At 28.2% G+C, this 25273-nt stretch overlaps 1 protein-coding gene across 1 annotated transcript; it reads right to left on the bottom strand.

The window, feature by feature from the left end:
* Positions 1–23212: 23212 nt before the first annotated feature.
* On the bottom strand, positions 23213–23788 carry LOC124943735 (agamous-like MADS-box protein AGL62). Its single transcript, XM_047484209.1, has one exon. The coding sequence runs from the start codon at positions 23786–23788 to the stop codon at positions 23213–23215; it is 576 nt and encodes a 191-aa protein (XP_047340165.1).
* Positions 23789–25273: the final 1485 nt, after the last annotated feature.

Genomic DNA, 25273 nt, shown 5'->3' with positions numbered 1-25273 from the left:
TTGCTTATTCACTTTCTCTCTCTCTAAAATAAGTGATAATCACGTAGGCTTGTAGCTCTTTTCCGATTGATGGTAGGGAATGGAGACATGGAAGAAGGAGATAAGAGCAGGATGATTGGAAGAGATTGACCATGGAGTATGATTTTAAAAAATAGTTAAATAAAGATGACCGCAAAGGGGAAATTGGACGAAATGACCCTAAAAATGGGGTTATTTGCCTCCGTGGTCACCCAATAATAAAATTGATCTGGTGACCACTTTATTTTTTTTAGACGAAATTACCCTTTTCGCGTAACGCGAAGGGACTTCGCGAAACGCGAAGTGAAACAGTGTGAATATATATACTCAAATTTTTTCATTTTCTTCATTTCGTTTCTCTCTCTTCTCTCTCTGTTCTTGTTCGTCGGCAGCGGCGAAACGGCGGCGGGGCGAAACTTCGGCGACAACGACTTCGGCTATGCCTTGAATCTACAAAGATAAGAAACTTTAACCCTGAATCGATGTTTATAATACAGATTTATGCTTTTATTTCCATATCTTAATTTCAAATCCTAACCCTAACCCAAATCGATTTATGTTCATGTTTCTAATATCTCCATCTGAAAATCCTAAATCAATTTATGTTCTTATTGTCTATTATCTTCATTTCAAACGATTTATGTTCTTTTTAATGAAACCCTAACCCTAAATCAATTAAATCTATTCATATTGGTTCATATTTGTTCATATTTGTTCATCTTGGTTCATACAGGTTCATCTTGGTTCATATTGGTTCATTTTTATTCATCTTATTGTTCTTATGTCGATGATGATATTTGCAGATCATATGGGTTCCGTTTCACGAAGGGCTTCTCGTTACGCGAAGGGCTTCTCGTTACGCGAAGGGCTTCTCGTTACGCGAAGGGCTTCTCGTTACGCGAAGGGCTTCTCGTTACGCGAAGGGCTTCTCGTTACGCGAAGGGCTTCTCGTTTCGCGAAGGGCTTCTCGTTTCGCGAAGGGCTTCACGAATCTAATCTTGGGCGAAGATATTGAAAGAAATGAGTCGGAATTCAGTGAAGAAGTACTTACAACAAGACGAAAACCGGCTAAGTGCCGACGTTATGGATGAAGGGTTTTCTCAATAGTCAATACAATTGAGTTGTTTTCATTTAGGTGTTCTATAATTATATGTTAAAGGGTTTGTTTGTAGAATTGCATTTTGATAGGGGGAGACATAGAGAAATTGAGATTGGATTTGGATAAACTTCCTTTCATATTAAGGGACTTTAATCCAATTTGCATTATTAAACCTAATCCTATTGGAAATTAAAATAAGCTTCATTTCCTTAGATACTCTAATTAAAAGGAAGCTTCATTTCTTTTGTCTGTTTTATTTTTATAATCAGATATATATGAAACTTTTCTAATTATTAATGTAATATTGTACTTTCATCCTGTCACCTAAAGAAATTAAATGATAAACATATTTTTGTTATTTACAATTTGCGATAGAAATTTAAGATAAAACTCACCAAAATGGAATGTTTTTATCATTCATACTCACCAAGAAGTTTCAAACTAGACTAGAGAGTTATCATATATATAGCTATAAAAAAACAAAAAAATGGAGGAAATGGTGTCGTTGACGACATTCATGTTCATACAATCCCTCCACTTCATCCTCCGGTTCATCACGATCCGTTGGCTTCTCATAAGATCGCTCACGAGATTTCTCCCTATCACCCTCTCTATCTCTTCCCTTTTCACGGGATTTTTCCCTACACATGATGGGAAATGAAAGTAAAGAAAATTATAAAAATTATGCAGATTAAAAGATCTCATATTGTCTACTTGTTATAGGTAGTGGATGCAAGCTCTATTAGATATACAACCATCATTGCATTCTTTCCTCTTCAAAATTTAACTCAAGTTGTTCAGCAAATACATTGAGAAGGTAACATATAAAGAAAAAATTCACATAGAGTTTCTAAAGAGGCTTGTGAAAGTAAAAGGCATCCTAATCAATTACCTCCCCAATTGTTTTTTATTTACATCTTCACCTCCAATCCTGGTTGTTCCTAGACCCCTACCAAGTCGACGAAGTTTCTAGTTTGGAACTGTTCTACCTCGTTCAACATCGACAAGTACTCTTCTATTATCAATCTTTATTCCATCAGCTTGTTTATATGCAGCTATAGGAAACACATGTAGGGCTAGGAATCAGGAAAATAAATAAACACACATATAAAATATAACATCGATCTATACAAATTACAGACAGACCTTTCATGCCTCTTGTGTGCACATACTCTATGAATACATAAAGGGAAGCCCTTCGCGAAACGAGAAGCCCTTCGCGTAACGAGAAGCCCTTCGTGAAACGGAACCCATATGATCTGCAAATATCATCATCGACATAAGAACAATAAGATGAACAAAAAATGAACCAATATGAACCAGTATGAACCAATATGAACCAATATTAACAAATATGAACAAATACGAACAAATATGAACTAATATTAACCAATATTAACAAATTTAATTAATTTAGGGTTAGGGTTTCATTAAAAAGAACATAAATCGTTTGAAATGAAGATAATAGACAATAAGAACATAAATTCATTTAGGGTTTTTAGATAAAGATACTGGAAACATGAAAATAAAACCATTTGGGTTAGGGTTAGGGTTTCGAATGAAGAAATACAAATAAGAACATAAATTTGTTATATAAACATAGATTCAGGGATGATGTTTCTTATCTTTGTAGATTTAGGTTATAGTAGTCGCCGTCGCCGGAGTTTACGCCGCCGCCGACAAAATGAGAGAGAGGACACCTTGAGATGAGAGAGAAACAAAATGAGAGAAATGAAAAAATTTGAGTATATATATCAATACTGTTTCACTTCGCGAAACGCGAACTCCCTTCGCGTTACGCGAAAAGGGTAATTTTGTAAAAAAAAAATAAAGTGGTCACCAGATCAAATTTTATTATAAGTGACCACGGACGCAAATGACCCTATCTTTAGGGTCATTTAGTCCAATTTCCCCCGCAAAGGACATTAATGATTTAGAATTAGTTTTGACGATGCAATAGATGTGTCTGATGATGTTGGACAGAATGTAATTATTTTTTCTTGTGATATCATTACTACTATGGCATGTTTTCTTCCAAGCTTAGGTTTCTAGGTTTGACATTAGAATTATGAAAAAAAATTAAAAAAAATAAATTATATATATTGTTGCTCGAAGAAGCTTGAAAAGTCATCGAGACATTATTATATGAGTTCCACTCGGCTCGACTATTAAATGAGTTGGCTTGAGTTCAGCTTAAAATCGACAAAAATATTGCTCAAGTTGATTTTTGTCAGAAGGCGCGAGCGATTTAGCTCATTTGCAACCCTAAAATCGATAATCTTATGTGTATCTCATTTGTCATGTTAACGTCGTTTTGACTTAGTTTACTCAATATTAAACAACCTCCACCATGAGCGAGAACATCCTCGTCGATCGACTTAGTGTCGAACAATGCATCTAGGCCCAAAGACGCAATAGGTTGTTTGAATAGTGGAGATTCAACCCCATGTCTTTGCTCAAATTGTTTTTCAATACACCATTAGAATACAACATAAAAATCTCATAACATAAAAATCTCATGTTCGCAAATCAAAAGAGGATTACCTTAAGTGGGGTAGCATTTCGAAACCAATGGTGACCACGGGTGTGTAATTAGTATTTTTTTATCGTTGTCCACCTTCTGGAGGATCTTGTTATTCGACACCTAAATATTGGCAGTCGAGCGCGACACTGCCTTCCAACGATAGATCAACTACCAGACAAACACCCACGTTCGTCACAATGATTCTCCTCCTTCAATCTCATTTTCATTTTCATTCTCATTCTCATTCTCATTCTCATTCTCATTCTCCCCTATTTATCTTCTCCTATAATGACCGTGGTTGTAAGAATTAAGAGAAGTGGTGAGAAGAAAAATAAAGTTGTTGCGTCTAAAAAGGAGACGATTTCTAGAGGTGAAAGGATCTGTTAAGATTTGGTGACTGAAAAGCTCTTTCGATATCAGCCCTTTCATCTTGCGTCGATAGACCAGTTGTCGTAACGACGGCGCAATCGGAATAAGTGATTGAGAAAAATTAAGGGTTGGAGACATAACATTTTATTTTGTGTCTCTCCAAATATATATAATTAATAAGGGGAGAATACCATATTTGACTATTAACTTAGTGTATTGGTTAAATGTATGAATATACAATTCCGAGTTCTATGTTAGGGCTCATGTAGGCTTCAGTCCACTGGAAAAAAAAACAATTTGTTTATTTTACGGTAGAAATGTGATAATACCCTTAATTTTTAATTTTTTCAATTTCTTTCAATATTTACTTCTCTAATTAAAAAATCAAAATTTGCGTCCATCAACTCGTTTTATCCATAATTTCCCTTCACAACTCACTCCAATATTTTTTTAAATCCATTCCATTTCCGGTAATGAATCCATTCATATATATATATATATATATTTAAAAAATAATAATAATTGTGGAACCTTATGTGGAGTATTATTGAGATTTATTGGGTGATGTTTGAATCCTTAGATAGTTGTTGGGAAGTTTGGATTGATGTGGCTAATATGGAATGTCTACATATTTGGGTTATCATCCCAATTATTCTTTGGTGGACTATTTGGTTGAAGAAAAATAGTCGAACTTTCAGTTATCGTAGTCTTCCGATTCGTATCATTCATATTATTATTATGCTTTCTGAGATTCGTTCGGGAAAGCCAATACAGTCTTTTGGGGAGTTAATTGTTCTTTTCGAGAATTTACGAGCTCGACAACTTTTTAAGTATTAATTTTTATTTGTTATCTTCATAACATGCTTTGTCGTTGTCCTGAAATAATTTTTTTCATATTTAATATACATGGACCTTTTTCAAAAAAAAGAAAAAAATTATAATTGTGTTGCTTTTTGTTTAGAATTGAATAAAAGATAATCTAAGTTCAAAAATAGTATAAATGATAGTTGTTTAAGCATAACGACAAAAACAATACAAAAACACGAGTATTCATCTTGTCACTAAACATACTCAAAACACAACAAGATTGATAATTTGAGAGTAAAAATAAAAATAAAAGTCAAATATTCACACCAACAAACAAACATAGCATAACTTTTACGTTAATGAGCTCAAAGATTATAAAGAAAATTTATGAGTTCATCGATCGCCTCCACCGATTTTCTAGAATAGATCTCCAAAATCTCTATATATATATACATATAATGATGCTTAATTTTTAAAGTGTTTGGATTGTCGGGTCGAGAGCTGTGGTTAATTTGGATATATATGTGAGAGTAAATGGATACTTGGGTCGGATTATGGTTTGACCCGCCCATAAACTTAAAACGGTTAAAAATAAAATTAAAAATGTTATATGTATGTTTCGAACTTTCAACCTAACCAAAATATATACATACACAAAATTATAAAATTATTTCAACAATCATAAGCGGTCTAGCGGTTAAAGTGGTAACATTTCATACTGGTGACTAGGGTTTGAATTCCTACAAAAGAAATAATTATTATATGCGAGTGCGCGAACCTTGGTAGTTGAAATGGAAGTGAGAATGTTGGAAACATTGGTGAAAAAATCTAAGGTTTCGCTTATGGAGGAATTTTATGGAGGAAAAGTTGGCTTGAATAATGCAAACATTAGTGATAAAGCCTAAGGGTTCGTCCATGGAGAGAATGTCGGCTTATAGTAAAGCAAACATTGGAGAAAAAGTCTAAGTGTTCGTCCACAGAGGCTGATTTAGGGCTTAGGATCATGCCCAAGAATGTTTAAGAATGTATTCTCGAATTTGGTTATTAAATAATCAAAATCATTATATATATAAAACATAAATGAATTGGTTAGATAATTTTTTTAATATTCTTATTTTTTTCAAATAAATATATAATAATAAGTAATATTAGACCCAGTAGAACTTTATATTTGATTGGTAGTTTGATCCAAAATTTAATGTTTAAAGATTTGTTTTATCGAAACTATTTTTATTTCCACCTAATGAATGTTTTTAATTTATATGATTTTGGGTAGGTTTAATTAAATAACAAAACAATTTTAAATAAAACAAGTGTATAAAGCTAAGTTTTGTCATATTTTTTAATAATTAGATAAAAAAATATTGTATTAAATTATAAAGTCACATTTTTTATGTATTTTTTTCTTGGATTATGTGCAAATGCACATGCTACATGGTAGTTGTCATAATAATAGCGTTGTGGAGTAAACGCATTGGTCAACCAAAATTATTGAACGTTCTACGGTTCCTTTCGAACCAAATAGTCTACTTGAAAATAATCAGAATAGGGATCCATCGACTCAATTCAATCGTGCTCGCGGTTTTTATCTAAATATCTCAACAACCGACGATTGACTCAATCATCACCCACTCAATGTCAATCATGTTTCAAAATAGGTTCAAAATCGTAGTCACTCCCTCTCAATGAAAAAGAAAGTGTGGTGCCATCTTCGCTTTTTCATAACACATTAGCCACAATACATTATTTTTTAATGCATCAATCATCCGTCAAGATACCTCCATTTATGACACTCCATCCAAAAAACTTCTCACATAAGAAGTCATATAAGTTCATCTCTCAAACAATGTGTAACAATGACCAACCTTAAAATAATTTATATCTTGCCGATGTAAGATATTACATGAAGAATGAATCACCACCTTGCGCCCCACTAGGAGCATCATCCTTTCATGTAAAGTTACATCTCTATCATTAGGTTTTCTAATGTATCTAATTCTACTCGTGAAACTATTCGAACAACGACCGAAACATTCATACAGATCATGGCTGAAGAGAGGGTTGTGAATGACAATGCTTTATAACATTGCACCAAACATCATCTCAATATTTATACTTTCCACATAAAGACTTCCACATAGTAGATATATCTCTCCAAATTAGAAGTGTTCAATATTGGTCTAAACTGAATATCCGACCAAATTTATTTTCACTGAATTCGTATAAATCGAATTCGAATTACATTTTCGGTTTCCGAATCAAATTTTAAACCAATTCGAATTCGAATACGGTTTGAGTTTTGAGTTTAGGTTTCAACTCGAAAACTAAACCGAAAATTGAATTCATTTTTTATTATTTGTTTTCATTATATATTATATAATTTATTACATATTATATATTAAATTATTATGGGACTCCTACTAAATCCCTAATATCTAGTCCAATAATTAAGTGAATCCATAATCTCTAATTCCTTTTCCTCTTTCTCTAGCCGTCCACATTCTTGGCCTTTGTGGTCCTTTTAGTTATCCACATCTTCTCTAACTTTAAGAATATTTAAATTCTTCACATATCTAGCTATTTAACTAATAATATCACCATTGTCATCAATAACTCTCCATCGTCATATATTGTCGTCGTCAACACTATTTTACTTCTAACATTCAATTGCCAAATATTGGCGTGAGTCACTAAGCTTAGTTTGCGTGATTTATATTTTTATAATTTAAGTAGACAATATCTCTTTAATAACTTATTTATTTTGTTAAATCTTTTATTAAATTTTTTTTATCTTATGGGTAGGTGATGTTCAATATTTGATCTGAACCGAATATCCGACCAAATTCGAACTGAATTCGATTTTATTCAAATTGATTCGGTTTTTAAATTTTCTTAAATAAATAAAAATTTGAAGAACCCGAATATATTATGAATAGAAATAAATTTATATAGATATATTACAAAAATTAATCTTATTAAAAAATATTTTATTGTTTAAAAATAATTTATTTAAAATAATTTTTAATTTTAACATTTATAAATATGTTTAGTGGAGTGAAGTTAAAATAATCATCCTAACTTCTCATATTTAAAAATATATATTTAACAATTATAAACATAGACCTTGTTCGGATTGTTTTTTTTTTTAAAACCTAAAGAGGGAAAAAAAGAATGATTGGTGATGATTTTGAGGAGGTGATGATTATTTTTGATAAAAAGACTTAAAATGTATTGATATATATGAATAAAATAAAAAAATAATAATTTAAAATCGAGGGTATTTTAGTATTTTGATTAATGAAATGAGTGATGTGATTATTGAGAAATGATTGATTGGAAAATTAATTTTGAATGAATATTTTAAAAAACTCAAAGAAAACAAGGCCTTAATATATATATATATATAAACTAAATTATTAATTTTATTAAACAATTCAAAAAATCACAATAGCTATAAAATATTTTATTACCTTTTATATTTTAATAAACTAATTAAGGTAACATATTAAATATATATATATATATATATATATATATATATATATATATATATATATATATATATATATATATATATATGATTAAATAGATTTGATATAATAAAATGACATTTAAAAGCTATTTTCTAGCTTTCCACATAAAATTAAAATTGGTGATCCATATAATAATAATAAAAAACTATACTTGGTGAAAATAGAAAATTACATGAAAATATAATAACTCTTGCAAAAGATTTTATTCCTATAAATTGGTGCTCCATATAATAATAATAAAAAACTATACTTGGTGAAAATAGAAAATTACATGAAAACATAATAACTCTTGCAAAAGATTTTATTCTTTTTTTTTATTTTAATTAACCAATTTATAAGGTGAAATAATAAATATATATTTTTAAAAAGATTTTATATAATATAGGGCTAATTAATTGGGTGACCCTCTAATTACTTCGATTAGTCACAAATGACCCTTCCGTCAACTTTTTGGTTAAACATAACGGCTTAAACTTAAAATATTTTTTTATATATTTTTTTATCTTATTTTTATATTTATATATATAATTATTAAATTTCTTTATATATATATATACATAATATTATATATATCTTTTATCATTAATTTTTATATTTATATAATTATTAAATCTATCTATATCTATATCTATATCTATATCTATATCTATATCTATATCTATATCTATATCTATATCTATATCTATATCTATATCTATATCTATATCTATATCTATATCTATATCTATATCTATATCTATATCTATATCTATATCTATATCTATATCTATATCTATATCTATATCTATATCTATATCTATATCTATATCTATATCTATAAACAAAGTGTAAAAATAATTTTTATATATTATCTTTAATCATTAATTAATTTATATATATATATTTATATAATATATATTTTAAAAAATAATTTGAAGGTTAAAAGTAATGATGACCTTCCAACTACTTAATTACTTTTAACCCTTAAATTAATATAAATTATATATATATATATTATATATATAAATTATTTTAAACTTTATTTTATATAGATATAGATAAAAATAAATAATATATTTTTTTTTATCTATATATTATATAAAGGATTTAATAATTATATAAATATAAAAATTATTAATAATAATAATATATATAATATTAAATTATATATATAAGTGATTTAATAATTATATATATATAATAATAATAATTAAATATAATATATAAAAAATAATATTTTAAACTTAAACTTAACAAGTTAATGGATAACTTTTTAAAAAAAAGTTGAAGGGAAGATTTATTTTAAAAATTAATTTATAAGTTAGTAGTAAACAATCAAAGTAATTAAAATAATTAAAGGACCGCAGAGATAAATTGCCCTCTAAAATCCATTTGATTGATGGGAATATGAACAGTCTTTTCAAACTTGCCAAAACTTATTTTTGAAAATAGAAAATTACATGAAAACTTAATAACTAAAAAAGAGAAGGTGACAATGTGTTAATACATCGTCTCAATATATTCTAGTCTAAATTATTATTATATATATGATTTGATATGTATTTATTTAATAAATATTTAAAAATAAAATTTATAAAAAAATTAATTTATTTATAAATTACAAAAATTAATATTATTAAAAAATATTCTATTATTTAAAAACAATTAATTTAAACTTATTCTTAATTTTAACAATTATAAATATGTTTATGTGGAGTGAAAAGCTAAAATAATCATCCTAATTTATTATATTTAAAAATTATAAACATAATATATATATATATATATATATAAATTAAATCATTAATTTTATTAAGCAATGCACAAAAACATAATAACTAGAAATTTTTTTATGACTTTTCATATTTTAATAAACTAATCAAGGTAAAATATTAATTATATATGATTTAAAAGATTTGATATAATATAAGTACATTTAGAAAGTATTTCTATCTTCTCACATAAAAATAAAAATTGGTGCTCCATATAATAAAAAAAAACTCTTCTTTGTGAAAATAGAAAACTACATGAAAACATAATAACTATTGCAAAGATTTTATTCCTTTTTATATTTTAATAAACCAATTAAGGTAAAATAATAAATATGTATTTTAAAAAGATTTTATATAATATAAGTGCATTTAGCCTTAGTGACTAATGGAGATATGGGATAGTCTTTTCTAGCTTGCCACATAAAAATAAAAATTGGTGCCAGATCTATATAAAAAAACTCTTATTGGTGAAAATAGAAGATTTTATTAAACTAATTAAGGTAAAATATATTTATTAAAAAGATTTTATATAATTAGTGGTTAATGGGATAGTCTTTTAATAAAAACTGTTGCTAGATCCATATAAAAAAAAAAAACTCTTCTTTGTGAAAATTGAAAATTACATTAAAACATAATAAAAAAAAAATATTATTTTTTATATTTTAATAAACTAATTAAGGTGAAATATATAAATCATTAAGAAGATATTATATAATACAAGTGCTTAGTGGTTAATGGGATAGTATTTTTTTTAGGTTGTCATATCCTAGTCATCAAGGAAGGCGCAAGATGAATAAAAAACTATATCAATGAAAATAAAAAATTACATAAAGAAAAACCATGACTCCTATGTGTGTTATTTAGGGCCACCACATAAGGCAGGTTCTTAGTCCCATCTCTCAAAATATGTATTAATATTTTAATTAATCAATTAGATTATGTTATTTATTATTATTATTATTATTAATATATCATTATTATATTTAATTAACTTAACATAAAATATATTTAATAAAATAAATATAAAATAAATTTAATTTAATGTTTTCGCATAAAACACACCAAACGATAGACATAATCATAAAATACCGTCTTTGCAATAATTTGTGAAATTTATTTTGAACAATAAAAAATCTTGATTTAAAAAAAATCACTTATGAATTTCTTTTATTATTTAATCTTCATCTAATAAATAAAGTAATTTATGCCGTCTTGAATTTTTTTTTAATGTTTTAACATTCTTGCAATAATAGGATGGACACATTATAAATATTATAGTGAAGCTTAATTCCAACACCAAATATAAATTAAAAACAATTTTAATTTTATATTAGCATGATATTCACTTTAAGTACTCCAACTTAAAAGTTCTGAATGAGATATAATATTAGCATGACATTCACTTTAAGTACTCCAACTTAAAAGTTCTGAATGGGATATAATATTAGTATCACAATCAATTTTGCTCAATCTAATCAGTATATAACAAATGTTTCTCATCAAAAACAACGATCTAACTAATTATAACTTTTCTAGTTTGAGGACACCATAACGTATATCCCTTTACACTAAATTTGTAGCCAATGAAAATACACTTCATGGATCGAGTTTTCAATTTTCTTTCATCAACATGAGCATACATCGAACAACAAAAAAACTATCAAATTAGAATAACTAGAAGGAATACCAACCATATACTTATTGCAGAGTTTGTTAATTAATTGAAGTTGACAAAGAACGGTTGATGAGAAACATGTTAAAGTTGTAGCTTCAGCCCAAAAAGACTTTGAAAAATAAACATTAAGGAGCATATAATGCACATTCTCCATCCAAGTTCTATTCATCCTCTCTACCACACCAATATGTTGTTGATTTTTAGGCATTGTGTGGTGCCTTACGATTCCTTCAGTTCTGCATAGGGAATTAAATTTTTTAGAACAAACTCCAAACTATTATCAGTATGTAAACTTTTTATTGGATTTCCTATCTGTTTCTCAATCACAGTCTTTCACTCCTTAAACTTAGAGAACACAACATTCTTTTGCTTCAACAACAAAGCCCATACTTTTCTGGAGAAATCATCAATAATTGAAGCATATAATAAGTACCTCCCATAGAAGGCACTCTACACGATCCCCAAAGATCAGAGTGGATATAATCCAATGTTCCTTTAGTGTTGTAAATTACTTTAAAGAACCTAACTAATTTCTAATTGTCGATGACGCGATGCTCATAAAACATCAATTTACTAATACTATGCCCATCAAGAAGTCATTGCTTGCTCAACTCGGTCATGTCATTCTCACTTATATGACCAAGTTGCATATGTCACAATTTCGTGACATCATCATCGGATAACGAGAAGGTAGCGACAACAACATCGCTTACAATTGTGGAGTTTTTAAGAACATATAACATGTCAAGTTTTCTTTCAACTTTCATCACAACAAGAACACCTCTACTAACCTTCATAACTCCACCTTTAACAGGTACTTGCAACCTTTTGAATCAAGGGTACTACTAATAGAAATAAGATCCCTTTTCAAATTAGAAACATGTCTCACATTATCAAATGTTTAATCAACTCCATTAAATATTTTGATTTTTTATTGTTCATATACCCACAATTTTGCATGATGAATTATCTCCTATTAACACCACACCTTTGGAAACTATATCATATGTTGAAAACTAGTCCCGTTTGGGACACATATGATACATACAACCATAATCGAGTATCCAACCATCTTGCGACCTTGCATCGCAAACAAAAGCCATGAGGAGTTCACTATCTTTGGCTTATTTTGTTAGTAATACTAGTTTTGCCGCAATTTTTTGATAGCTTTTCAGTTAGAATATCATCCTCTTTCTTAACATTATTTTATAGCTTCCAACACTCATATTTTATGTGGCCTTTTTTCTTTTAGTAATTGCAAGTCTTCTATAGTTTCCTTGCATTTGATCTATTTGTTTGATAACATATAGATGTTTCATTTTCTCCTTAGAGTATAATGCATTATAAACATCATTAATCGTGATAATATCAAACTAAATAACATAGTATCACGAAACATGATATATGATGGGGAAACGATCACAACAAAATTAAAGCTAGATCTTCAGCGTTATACTTGACTTCCAAGACCTCCAGATCAGCAACCATTTCTTTAAATGCTAATAAATGCACTTGTAGTGCCGTATCTTCAGACATACAATGAAAATATAATCTCTTCTCTAGATGCATCTTACTAATAAGACTTTTTATCATACATAGTTGTTCTAGCTTCCGCCATAACCCAATAACACTCATCTCCTTCAGAATATCTTAGAATAGTGTCTGATAGAAGTAAATGTATATTAGACAATGTCTTAGTATCATTCCTCTTTTTCTCTTCTATTGTCTACGAACTGGGCATCTTATCAAACCCTAATATAGTTTTGTCCAAATCAATATGAGTGAGATAACCTCGTATCTTTATCTGCCATAAAGAAAATCTAGTGTTGTGATCTAATAACGGAATATCGTACTTCATACTTGACATCTCTAAAAATAAATATAGTCTTAGAATAAAAAAAGCTCAAGACTCTAATACCAATTGTTGAAAAATAAGATATGAATCTGAGACTAATCAAGATAAAGAATAGATGAAGTATCAACCAAGAAAGAACGATAAATAACACAAGATTTACATGGAAATCTAAGACGGAAAAAACTACGGATTGTGGAGAAAAAAATTCACTAGGGTTAAAGTAGAAGATTATAACTTAGAAAGAGAAAAATAATGGTAAATATTATATGTGTATTCATTGTAAATAAAACTCTAACTAAGACCATATATTTATAGTCACATAATTGGGCTTAGTGAGCCCAATATCAAACAGTTATATTTTTATTTTATTTTATATTATTATATCGTGAGCCTAGGCCCTAATCAAAACTCATTTGGGTCACTATATGAGAAAGTCATCATTACTTATGATTTTAAGGTTCTCTAAGTTTCGTTGTTAGTGTCCTTCACTTTATTCTCATTCTATTTTTTTTCATCTTGTTGGTATTATTTTTGGTAAAGGCTTGTGTTGCCTAAATCATGAACTCTTGTAATCTTTTACCCTTTTCGAGTTTTTTATTTAATGACATTATGTCGTTTTTTTTTAATTAAAAAATAAAAGAGGGAAGCTTCACTAAATTGTAGTATTAATTTACCCTTAAGAACTTACCTGCAATTTTAAGTTTTAATTTAAAAAGGTTTCAACATCCATTATTCTCACTCTACCATTGACAAGAAAAAGTTAATTATGAACTTATTTAAGGATCAAATATGATTTATAACAACATCCAATTTGATTTAGCACAATATGAACATGAAATGAAGTCACGTGACCAATATGATTCACAAGAGGTCACTTTGGGGCTGCATGAGAATGAGTTTAGAGATGCTCATATGGATGTTGATGCACTTATTGCACAAATGCAAGCATTATCGATCCATTAAAATGAAGACTATGAAAATTCACTTTTCCCTTCTTAAAGGACATTACTTGATGAAACTATTGTCAAAATTTGATTTTTGATTTTTGAGTTTTTCTAATCTAAAAGTCTATTTGAAATCTTAATCTTAATTGATTACACTTAAAATCTTAATTTAGCTATAACTTAATTTAAAGAAAATTGATTAAAGGAGAAAATCCAACTTCATGAAGAAAATCATCCAATCACAAGTACTTAAAGCTACAAGTTTATTAGGAAAGTTATTGGAAATGAGATCCCAACTGCCAAATCGATCAAACCTATCTATTGGCTATAAATAACAATATCTCGTATGAAATTATAACCATATTATATCTAGTTGTGTGTGAACACTTTTCCACCTCCTCTTTAGAATCCCTTCTTCGACCCCATCCCAACCACCCAATATTTGTTACATCTACGAATATAATATTTTATGTCGTTTATCGGTTGGGCCCAACATTGTTTATGTTACCAACCACCATTTTCCCCGTATTTCATTAACATTTATGAGAATATGCCTTTTGGATGAGATTATATAAGTCGTCGTCGGTCCAACCCTATGCCCTATAACACATTAAACTTTCGGGGTTCTATACTTAGTCTTTTAATGATACAAGTGAATATACCTAGTTAATAATCAACATTCACTTCCAATAATCCAATCACAACTAAAACAAGATTTATTAGACTATATATTTTTATAATAAGAATTTTATTTATTTAGTTTTAACATTGAACGTAGAGTTGTGATTTTTAAAAAATATTATATACTATACATAATAAGTGTGAATTTCTAATAATAACTTGATATATTATTTGAAGCCAAAATAAAATATAAAAATCATCAAGAAAACTAATTTGGTTTCTCAATAGTCATGGCCAAATATTCTGCCGAAATCTTCATTTGTTTCTGTTCTTCAAAAAAACATTTTTACCTCTTCCATCTTTTCTTTCCTCAAATGTAACTCATTTAAGCTCATTTTCTCAACTGATTGCTCCAACCATCTTTTCTTAGCATGGTTAATCATATCTAGTGACAATATTTGTTCTCGTTGTTGTTCAAGTTTGAACATGTCTTCCGCCTCTATTATTCGAGCTTCAATCTCTCGAGCATGTACATTATGTTGTGCCTCAAAAAGTTCATGGAATATTGGGTCAAGTGTTTTCAGGGTATCGACACCGATGAATTGAATATGAAATTTAGACTGTACTGGGATTGACATAAGAGAAAGCTTTCCCACTTGGACTACATATGACTACCGCTAACTCACTCCCACAAAGAGTGGAAAGCTTATCTGCTTTCTTGAAAGCACCGAACTTTCTTGAATCATAAACGTTATTGAACTATCAGTATTTTCAATCATCTTAATCTTTTCTCTATAGTGATATCTTTTTCTTGATGAGATACATTTCAAAGGTTTTTGAAACATATATAAAGGGATTGAATATAATATTTAGTAACCAAGAAAAAATGTCATTAGATATATTTATTAAATTGATATATTTCTTATCTTTATCACAAAGATTTTATTGAGGTAATTAATGATAGATAATTTGAATTTATATGTTCACAATATTGATTAATCTTTAGAAAAAGATAATACACAAAAATTGTTAATAAGAGTTATGACATATTTATGGGGCATCTTTTTATTGTTGATATTTTTTATTTAAGATTATTTTATCACCGAAAATTAATTTTAGAAATAATTATTTATTGAATAAACATAAAGACACTAGATATTTATCAAAAATAATAGCTAATGAAAGTATACTTAAGGTAACTATATAGGTAAAAATTGACTAATCCACCATACATAATAACTCAAGTGATAATAGAGGTTCCTAAAAGACCAAATATCAAGAGGAGTTTGAGTCTCCTTAAAAAAATCCATAAATTAGAGTGGAGTGATGCTAAAAAGATAATGTAGAAATTGGTCAGTACAAATGTAATTCCAAGAAAATTATTGGAGATACATATTAAAAGTGTATGAAAAAATATTCTAAAAAGGTATGAATAATAGATTATGGGAGAAAGTAGCAAATATTCAAGAAATCACTATAAGTCTATAAGAATGAAAATTTCTACATTCTAACTAACCTATGTGATTTTTGTTTTTTTAATATATAAATTTAGAATGACCTCTTAGTTATAATCTCTACTTTAATCCACAGAGTTCTAAGTGTGATTCAAACTCTTAACTGGCTTAGACAACACCCTTTTATCATTTAAGCTACCCTATTAATTTTAATAATATGATATTTGTCGTTGAAAAAATAAATCTTGATAAAAAATAAATTAATCATTTCTTCATCCTTGCAGTTCATCGTCCTCTCTTCTTTTAATTTTTTTTTCTTAAGAAGTGTTTGTGTTGGTTGTATATACTATATAATAAGCAGCAAATGAAGGATTTCCAAGATAAATTAAAGAGGTAAGAAACCAGACAGAGTAAGGAAGACGAAGGACGTTAAGGAGAAAAACTTTTTTCTTCAACTACTTTCTTTTCTTTTTCTAGATACCTAGGTGTAGGTATTTTCACTATCGGTGAAGATACATTCAATATGTATATGTGTCATCTTTAATGATGATATTATTTTTGAAGGTTTATGTAAAATGTTAAATTATAAACCTTAATTTTTAAGAATATTGTTTAACCCGTTATAAGTGATATAGTGGATGGTTTAAGCAGTCTAAGTGTCTCATGGTTTTTACTCTTATTGAAGGGTTTTTCATGCTAAAACTCGTTTCTGTTTATATTTTGTTTTGATTTGTTGATTGAAAATTGATAGGTTATGAACGAAGCACTAAAACAAAAAGAATATTTTCCGCATTACTATTTCTGAGGTTCTTTTATCAACAAGTAGTATTGGAGCAAGTTGTAATTCTTGTGTTGTTTATAATAATGAAGAGCAATACAAGTAGAATGAGCACTCTTAATGGCTCTAAGTATCACGTGTGGAAAGAAAAGATTGAAGATCTCCTTTCTGTCAAAGATTATTATTTACCTATGTTTGCTAATGAAAAACTAGAAGATAAAACTGATGAGCAGTGGACCTTGAGTCATCAGCGGGTTTTTGGCTACATTATGCAATGGGTGGATGATAATGTTGTCAACCATACTAACTAATTAAGAGATACACGCGAAAGGTCTTTAGAGAAAACTTGAAGAGTTATATGCTTAAAATACTATAACAACAAATTATTTATAATCAAGTAGATGATGGGATTGAAGTACCGAGATGAAAAACCATGTACGATCACTTTAATGCATTTCAGTGGATTATTAATCAGTTAGCTAGAATGAGAATCAAGTTTGATGATTATGGCTTCTTAGTACACTACGAAATAATGGTAGACATTCAAAACATCATTATCTAACTTAGTCTCAAATAGTATTTGTACTATGGAGGTGATAAAAAGTAGTGTCCTCAATGAAGAGATGAGAAGAAAATCATAGAGTTATTTTTCATATTTTAATGTCCTACTTAATGAAAAAGAGGAGGACTAAGAGTAAGGGCCCAAATGAAAAAATAAGAAGCAAAAGGAGATCTTGTAACAAATCTAACATTGTGTGTTATAATTTTGGAAAAGGGGGCATGCAAGAAATTTTGTTGAACATTTCTAAGAGAGAACAAAAATAAAATTGACAAAGAAAGGAAAATCGATGACAGTGATAAACCTGAGAACGTCAAGATGGTCACCGATGATTTCTTTAGTTTGTATAACAGTGATATTAATCTCGTTTACCAAGAGACTAGTTGGGTGATTAATAGTGGCGTTTTAATACATGACAGATCGTGGAGGGACTTCTTCTCATCCTACACTTCCAGTGATTGTGAAAGTGTTAGAATGGGTAACAATGGGAATTTCCAAAGTTATTAGTTTTAGAAATGTGTACCTAAAGTTTATAAATGGTAGCACATTGGTTTTAAAGAATATGAAACACATCCCTAACATCCGTATGAATTTAATATCCACCGTAAACTCGATAATGAAGGTTTTTGCAATACTTTTCATGATAGAAAATGAAAGCTTACTAAAGACTCTTTGATAATGCCAAAAGGAGAAAAGTTCTCATCATTGTACATGATGTGAGCAATGATTACAAATTATTTAGTCAATACAATTAATGATGAAAAAAACGTTGAGCTTTGGCACAACAAAATTAGTCATATAAGAGAGAAATGTTTGATGATACTAGTAAAGAAAAATCTTTTCTCTGGAATGAAGAATGGTTCTTTGAAGAAGTGTTCTCATTATTTAGTAGAGAAGCAGACTAGGAGTTGTCTTAAAAAATGTTTCTCACTCGCGAAAACTAGGTATATTTGATTTAATATATTCTGATATGTGTGGTTTAATGAAAAAAATGATAGTTGGTGGTGTCTTATATTTTTCACTTTTATTGATGACTAATAAAGGAAGAATTGAGTGTATGCTTTAAAGTCGAAAGATAAAGTGTTAGATATTTTAAATCAGATTCATGCTATCGTGAAAAGGTAGACTGACGCAAAACATAAGTGTGTTTGAATAAATAATAGTGGTGTGTATTGTAGTCCTTTTGATGAGTATTACAGGAATTAAGAAATTTGACATAAAAAAACACCTCCAAAGACACCTTAGTTAAATGGTTTAGACCCTAGTTCAATGTGATATGTTTCCTTTCACAATCACATCTTTTGAGATCCTTTAGGGGCGAGGCTTTGAATACACTGGTACATATTTTAAATCTCACGTCATGTGTTACTTTGGATTTTTAGGTTCTTGACAAGATATGGTCGGGAAAGGAAGTTTCTTATGATCTTTAAGCCTCCTTGAGTATAAGGTTTTTGTTCATATTCCGAAAGATGAACTATCTAAGTTTGATTTGAAGACGAGACAGTATGTGTTCATCTTTTATGGACTGGATGAGTTTGGTTATAGATTATATGATTTGATTTAGAAAACCCTTATTAGAAGTTGAGATGTTGTGTTTATTGAAAACTAAAACAATATACATATTGATAAAATAGAAACAACTAAGAGGAATAACGATGATTCTATTCAGTTGGATCAAGTTCCTACACATGCAATACATCCTAATCAAGGGGGAGATGTGTCAAATGATAGTGATGGTATCTCTAAGTATGAAATTACACCAACTAGTGATGTTAATCCAATTGAATGTGTTGATAAAGAAGTTCAAGAAGAACCAGTTGAACCTTAATTGAGAAGATTTGTTAGAGAGTGTCATTCCTCGACAAGGTACCCTTCAGGTGAGTATGTGATGCTCACATATGCTGAGGAGCCAGAAACCTACCAAGAGAAAAATTATATTGATGAGAAAAAATCTTGGTTAAAAGTTATGGAAAAGGATATGCAATCACTTCATGAGAACAACACTAATGACTTGGTAAGTTTCCACGATACAAGAAGACTCATGAGAACAAATAGATTTATAGGATTAAGACCGCAAATAAAATTCACAACCAAGATACAAGACTCGGTTTGTTGTTAAAGGGTTTGGTAAAAAAAATATATTCATTTTAAAGAGAAATTATCTCAGGCTGTGAAGATGTCATTGATTCGAGTTCCTCTATATATAGCAACGTGCTTGAACCCAAAGATTGATCAACTTGAAGTATAAGTTGAATTTCTTAATAGTGATTTAGAAGAAGAATTTTTTATGGAGTAACTAAAGGGATTCAAATTCAAGGGAAAAGAACATCTTATTTGCAAATTCAAAAATAATCCTGTATGGTCTCAAACAAGCTCCAAGACAATTGTACAAGAAATTTGACTATTTTACGGTGAGTCATGGGTATAACAAGATATCATCATATCACTGTGTGATTGTCAAAATGATGACTTTATTATTCTTATCTTATATGTTGACAACATGTTAATCATTAGTCATGATACGGAAAAATTTAATACACTAAAGAAAAAGTTGAATAAATATTTTGCGATGAAAGATTTGGGACCGACGAAGAAGATACTCGACATGAATATTTCTTGTGATAGAAAGAATAAAAAACTTTGATTATCTTAAAAAGATTACATCGAGAAAGTTGTTGTCAGATTGAACATGAGTAAGGCCAAGACGGTTTGTTCTCCACTTGCAGGTCATTTCAATATTACTTTTTAGCAATATCCTAAGATTGAGAAAGAGGAAGAAAAAATTATTTTAGTTTCATATTCATCTTGTCGACATTTTGATGTATGCATTGAGTTGTACTCGGTCTGGTATTGTTTATTTTATTGAATTAGTTAGTCGGTTTTCTTACATTTTTGTAGAGAGTATTGAGAAGTTGTGAAATGGATATTAAGATATATGAGAGGTAGTTCCAAAGTGTTCTTGTGTTTTGGTGGCAGTGATTCTATGCTAGTGATCTTAATATCTTAAACACAACTTTTGACACCTAAACTATATATAGTAGTGAGTTTTGTTTACGTTGTTATTCTTTTAATTCTTTCCTTCTAACATTTATTTATTTTTTACGCTCTTTTGTAAAATACATGTTTTATAATTTGTTTAAAAATACCAATGAGAAGTTAATTAAGGATCATCGACATAGGTAACTTGCGCTAATTATCTAACCAAAGGAAAATATGGTGTTTGTTAGATCTCTTTATAAATCTGTGAATTTTATCGGCATTTTATCAAACACTTCATAGACATGACTCATTTTGTTTTTCTGCAAAACAATTTCTTTAATTTTAATTATTGAATTTTATGATATACTAATATCTCAGTTGTATTTGATTGCCTTTAGATGTAGGCAGAGTAAATTGTAAAGGAAATCTTCAAATTATGCTAATTCTTTAAATGAATATAACTAATTAAAACTATTATCCAATTTTAAATTTAGAAATATAGAGTAGGTTGTTAGTCGGCCGAGGATTTAAACTAATTAAAATTAGGCAGAGAATCTATAATTAACTAAGAAAAATTTATAAAGCTTAAACATTGATCTTTCATAGTAGGATCCTCGAATCCAGGCTTCAAAGCTTTTAACTAGGTTTAATTTCTTATTGATTTATTAATTGATTCATTGATTCATTTGAAAAGATTGGCCGACAACCCAAATATGACAAGAAAGATATTGAAACGGGAAAAGCAATCAGCTCTACCCAATGATGCTCAAGAGCCCGAGGCTCCGATGGGAAATAATGAAGAGAGAAGTTAGATTTTATTTATTTATTTATTTATTTTTATGTATTGAAAGGAAAAAACTTGTGTAGGTTTGAAATGAAAAAAAAAGATTAAAAATATAAGATAATTACGTGGATATGACACGTGTATAAAAAATTAATGTCGTTTGAACATTCCGTCATGTTAAATAATTTTGACACTTTTGACAAGTTAATATACATAAATAGAATTTTACAACTTTATAAATAAATTTGACACCTCTCTTCAACTTAATAAATAAAATTGATGACATTCTTCCAAATTAAAATTATTATTCTAAGATTGTATTGGTAGAGTGTATTACACTGTTGAGATATTATAATTATCCCAATAGTAAATTATAAAGGTGTTTGGTAGGATTGATTTTATACCTATAATTTAAAATAATAATGTAATTCTATTATTAGTAATTAAAATAAATTTTAAATAACATTAAAATATCAATAAAGTTACTTAAAATTATATTAAAAAAATAATTAAATAAAATAATTAAAAAAAATTAAAATTATTATTTGATTCTTATACTTAAATATTATACTATTTACCAAACAAAAATTATAAACTATATAATTTATATAATTTCTTTCAACCAAACACAATAATAGTATATATAAATTGAGTAATGATATATACAGCACACTTATAAAGCACATTCGTATAGCACCTACCTCATTTGGAAAGAAAGAGAAAATATTTTTCTCTCTCTTGTATTTTTTTTAAGATATGTTTTCTTTTTCTTTTCAAATGAGGTAGGTGATATGCGAAGGTGCTGTATAAGGGTGATGTATATATCATTACTCATATAAATTATACTATTTTATACTTCCTTATAATTTATACTATATATATTGTAATTCGTACCAAACGTCGAACGCAGTATTAGTGTAAGGAACAATGAATTTACGGATAATCATCAAATCAAGACATAATATACCTGGTTCATCTTAAGATCAATCACTAAATTATTAGTCTATTATAAAAATTTTACAAAATTAAATACATTCAAATTTAGTAAATAATCAAAAAAATAAATATTTGGCAACCCTGCATATATCTGTCCTTAGTTATAAAGATGTAGCAAATTATGGAAATAAATATTATTAATATAGGATTGTGATTAATTTTATTTTATTTTGTAAACATTTTATTTGTTTATGTTTACATTCAATTTGCATTGCATTCAGCAATTCATTTATAAATATTAAAAAAAATATTTATTGATTTAATTCATATTTGAATGGATATTTTATGTTGTAAATGTATAGCATGATCATAGATAAAATGAGAAGTTTGTATCATCACAAGAAACTTTGGTTTGGGCATAAAATGTCAATGATTGAGAACCATAGACTCTAGACTACAAAATAATGACATAAAATCTTAAACAACAATTTTCAATAAAATTTAAGATAAAAGTATAAAAAAACATTTATGGACTAATTTGGTTCTCAATAGTCATGGCCAATAAATGTAATGGATTCAAATCTTCTTTCATCTTCAACATTGTTTGTTCTTCAAAAAACTTTTTAAGCTCTACCATCCAATCATTCCTCAAATGTAACTGGTTTAAGCTCATTTCCGAGACAGATTGCTCCCACCACCTTTTCTTAGCATGGTTAGCCATCTCCAATAACAATATTTTTTTCCTTTCTTGCTCAAGTTTGAAATTATCTCCTGCCTCTTTTATTCGAGCATCCATCTCTCGAACACGTGAAATCTTTTGTGCCTCAAGAAATTCATGAGATGTTGAGTCAAGTGCTCTCTGAGAATTGGCATGCATGAATTGATCCAATATGGCATATACATTAGGATTGCCATAAGAGAAAGCTTTTCCTCCTTCACTGAATATGATTATTGCAACATCGCTTCCACATAGATTTGAAAGCTCATTTGCCTTCTTGAAAGCTCCAAACTTTCTCTTAGAGAAAGTTACCGAGCGCTTACTACTATTTTCAATCTTCTCAATGGGAATTATTTGACGACCCTTATTCCATTTTGGTGCCATATCTCTCTTTTTCTCAATCAAATTGTATATATTATTTCTATCACTCTGTTTCTTTATAAGCATATTTTTTAAAAGGTATATGAATCACATATATGTATATGTGTGTATATATAGGATTATAATATATTAATATTATTTACCATAAAATTAATGTCATTAAATATATTTATTATTAAATGATTTCTTTCTTATCTGATAAAAAAAATTAAAATGATGTCAGGAATAATACATAATTTGAAATTAAATTTTCACAATATTGGAATATTGGGAAAAGATTATATTGAATTATGTGAATTTTGGTTAATATATAGAAATAAACACTAAAATTGTTACTAAAAGTTATTTGATATTTATGGTGCATTTTTTTAATATGATATTTTTTATTTTCCATTATTTTATTACTGACGATTAATTTTAGAAATAACCATTTAATGGAGAAATTTATAGAAACTAAATATTTAGCAAATATATTATTCATGGATGAATGTCTAGAGAAGGTAAGACCGTCTACAATAATTGACTATCAACAAATATAGTTTAATGAAAATCAATTGAAGATATGTGCATAAATTTTTTATTGAAAAATGAAATATCTCTACCAATGTTACAAAAAAAAAGGTCCAAAAAAAATAAAATAAAATGATTCTAGATGCGAATGAAAAGTAGGTTATGCATTGAAATTACCCAAAGGAAACACTACAATAAAAAAAAATATTACCTTAAAATAATTAATTTGATAAATCTTGATAAAAAAAATTAATTTAAGCATTTTCTTCATCCTTCCAATTATTGTTTGACAAGTTCAAACCTCGTCTAATTAAAGAACTTCATATGAATTCTTGCAATCTTGTTGATTCCACCCAGGGGCGGAACCAAGATAAAAAATTACATGGGGCTGACTCATTTGCCCGGTTTATTCATTTAATTTGCCCCGTTTTTTTTTAATTTAGGTGGGGCGGAACTCACCCTAATTAAAGGGCGAATCTAGGTTTTTCACTGGAATGTAAGACTTTTGGTATTATACTATTAAGTGTATTAATACGTGAACATATTAATCGAATTTTTCTACAAATACCCTTACTAAATAGATCTTCGGCTAACCCTTCCCAAAATAAAATAAATAAACGAAATTTTAAGAGTGATTAGAATACTCGATTTAAAAAACAAAATTATACATGTTACAGAAAAATTAAGTTAAGAAAATGTGAAAAATTAAATTAATTAGATTTTAAATAAGTGAAAACTAAATATATAAATAAAGAAAATATAAAAATCTAATTTAGTGGATTTTCGTATATTTGGTAAAAATATAAAAAAAATTAAAAAGATGATTATAAAATATTAATGTAAACTGTTTAAAAAAATAAATAATATATAAATTTAAACTAACATTATAATAATTTTTATAAAATTAAGTGGGAGGGCAGGTTCTGACGTTCCTTTAGTCAGATTAAATTCAAAGCCATCATGTAACAAAATTGTTAC

Source organism: Impatiens glandulifera, chromosome 6, assembly GCF_907164915.1.
Source record: "Impatiens glandulifera chromosome 6, dImpGla2.1, whole genome shotgun sequence".
Classification (NCBI taxonomy): Eukaryota; Viridiplantae; Streptophyta; class Magnoliopsida; order Ericales; family Balsaminaceae; genus Impatiens; species Impatiens glandulifera.
This window is presented reverse-complemented; position numbering and strand designations above follow the sequence as displayed.